The following is an 849-nucleotide window of genomic DNA, read 5'->3' as shown; positions in this document are numbered from 1 at the left end:
GAATGGGTTGAATTTGATTTTAGTAATTCCAACAAATTATTTTTCTAAAACTGGTAAGCAGTGATTCTTACAGGAGATTACCCAAACAATACTTATGACACAAACTCTGATGAGTTAAAGGAGCTAAAGTTATATATTTCAAAATAATAATAACAACAAGAAGTATAAAGACTGAAACAAAGCACATCTATAGAAGCATGTAATTGAATCAAAAGGATACTCTGCTGTTTCTGGAGTTCAGCCTGGAGTGTGTTGTCACGAGCAGGCACCAATTTCTTGACCTCGCCCCACTTGCTGGAGATAACCTGCAATAAAATACAATTTTAGTTACATGAGTTTATGATGACAGTAAATACAAACAAAATGGGTAACACAACAGTGACAACTATAAATGATATTCCTATCACTTTAAACATATTTGATATAATCATAAAACATGTATTTAATCAAGAACATACAAAAATTTATTTCATCATGTCATTTTCACACATTTTAAGCAAACTTAACTCTTATCCTGTGAAAATATTTTCCATGCAAAATTGCAGTTGTGCAGTGATCTTACATCAAGGACACCTTGTGCAACAAAAAATAATTGTGCAAAGTAATATGACAATATTTCTGAATTTTCTGTTTCATTTTATAAAATATTTGGAAATGTACAACTATTTCATTGTCAGTATTTTTTCTATAAATTTATCCATTGTCATCTATATACCATTACTGTCCTTGTCCAGCGATGCAAATGAACAAAATATTGCAATTACAGAAAATGTCTCTCACTAACATGATCATAGAATAAAGCAAAATCTATTCAACAGAAAACAAACTTGAGGCAAAACACTTTGTGAA

General features: G+C 30.3%; 1 protein-coding gene across 1 annotated transcript in view; it reads right to left on the bottom strand.

Moving 5' to 3' along the window:
• Positions 1 to 849, bottom strand: part of LOC119586396 (alpha-actinin, sarcomeric-like) — a gene marked incomplete at its 5' end in the record, with an annotated part of 5,861 nt that overhangs the window by 3,671 nt on the left and 1,341 nt on the right. Inside the window, 1 exon segment of the mRNA XM_037935118.1 lies at positions 221 to 305. Coding sequence (XP_037791046.1) covers positions 221 to 305 — 85 coding nt within the window.

The sequence above is a fragment of the Penaeus monodon genome, chromosome 21 (assembly GCF_015228065.2).
Source record: "Penaeus monodon isolate SGIC_2016 chromosome 21, NSTDA_Pmon_1, whole genome shotgun sequence".
Classification (NCBI taxonomy): Eukaryota; Metazoa; Arthropoda; class Malacostraca; order Decapoda; family Penaeidae; genus Penaeus; species Penaeus monodon.
Note: the sequence above shows the minus strand (reverse complement) of the source record. Positions and strands in the feature narration are given on the sequence as shown.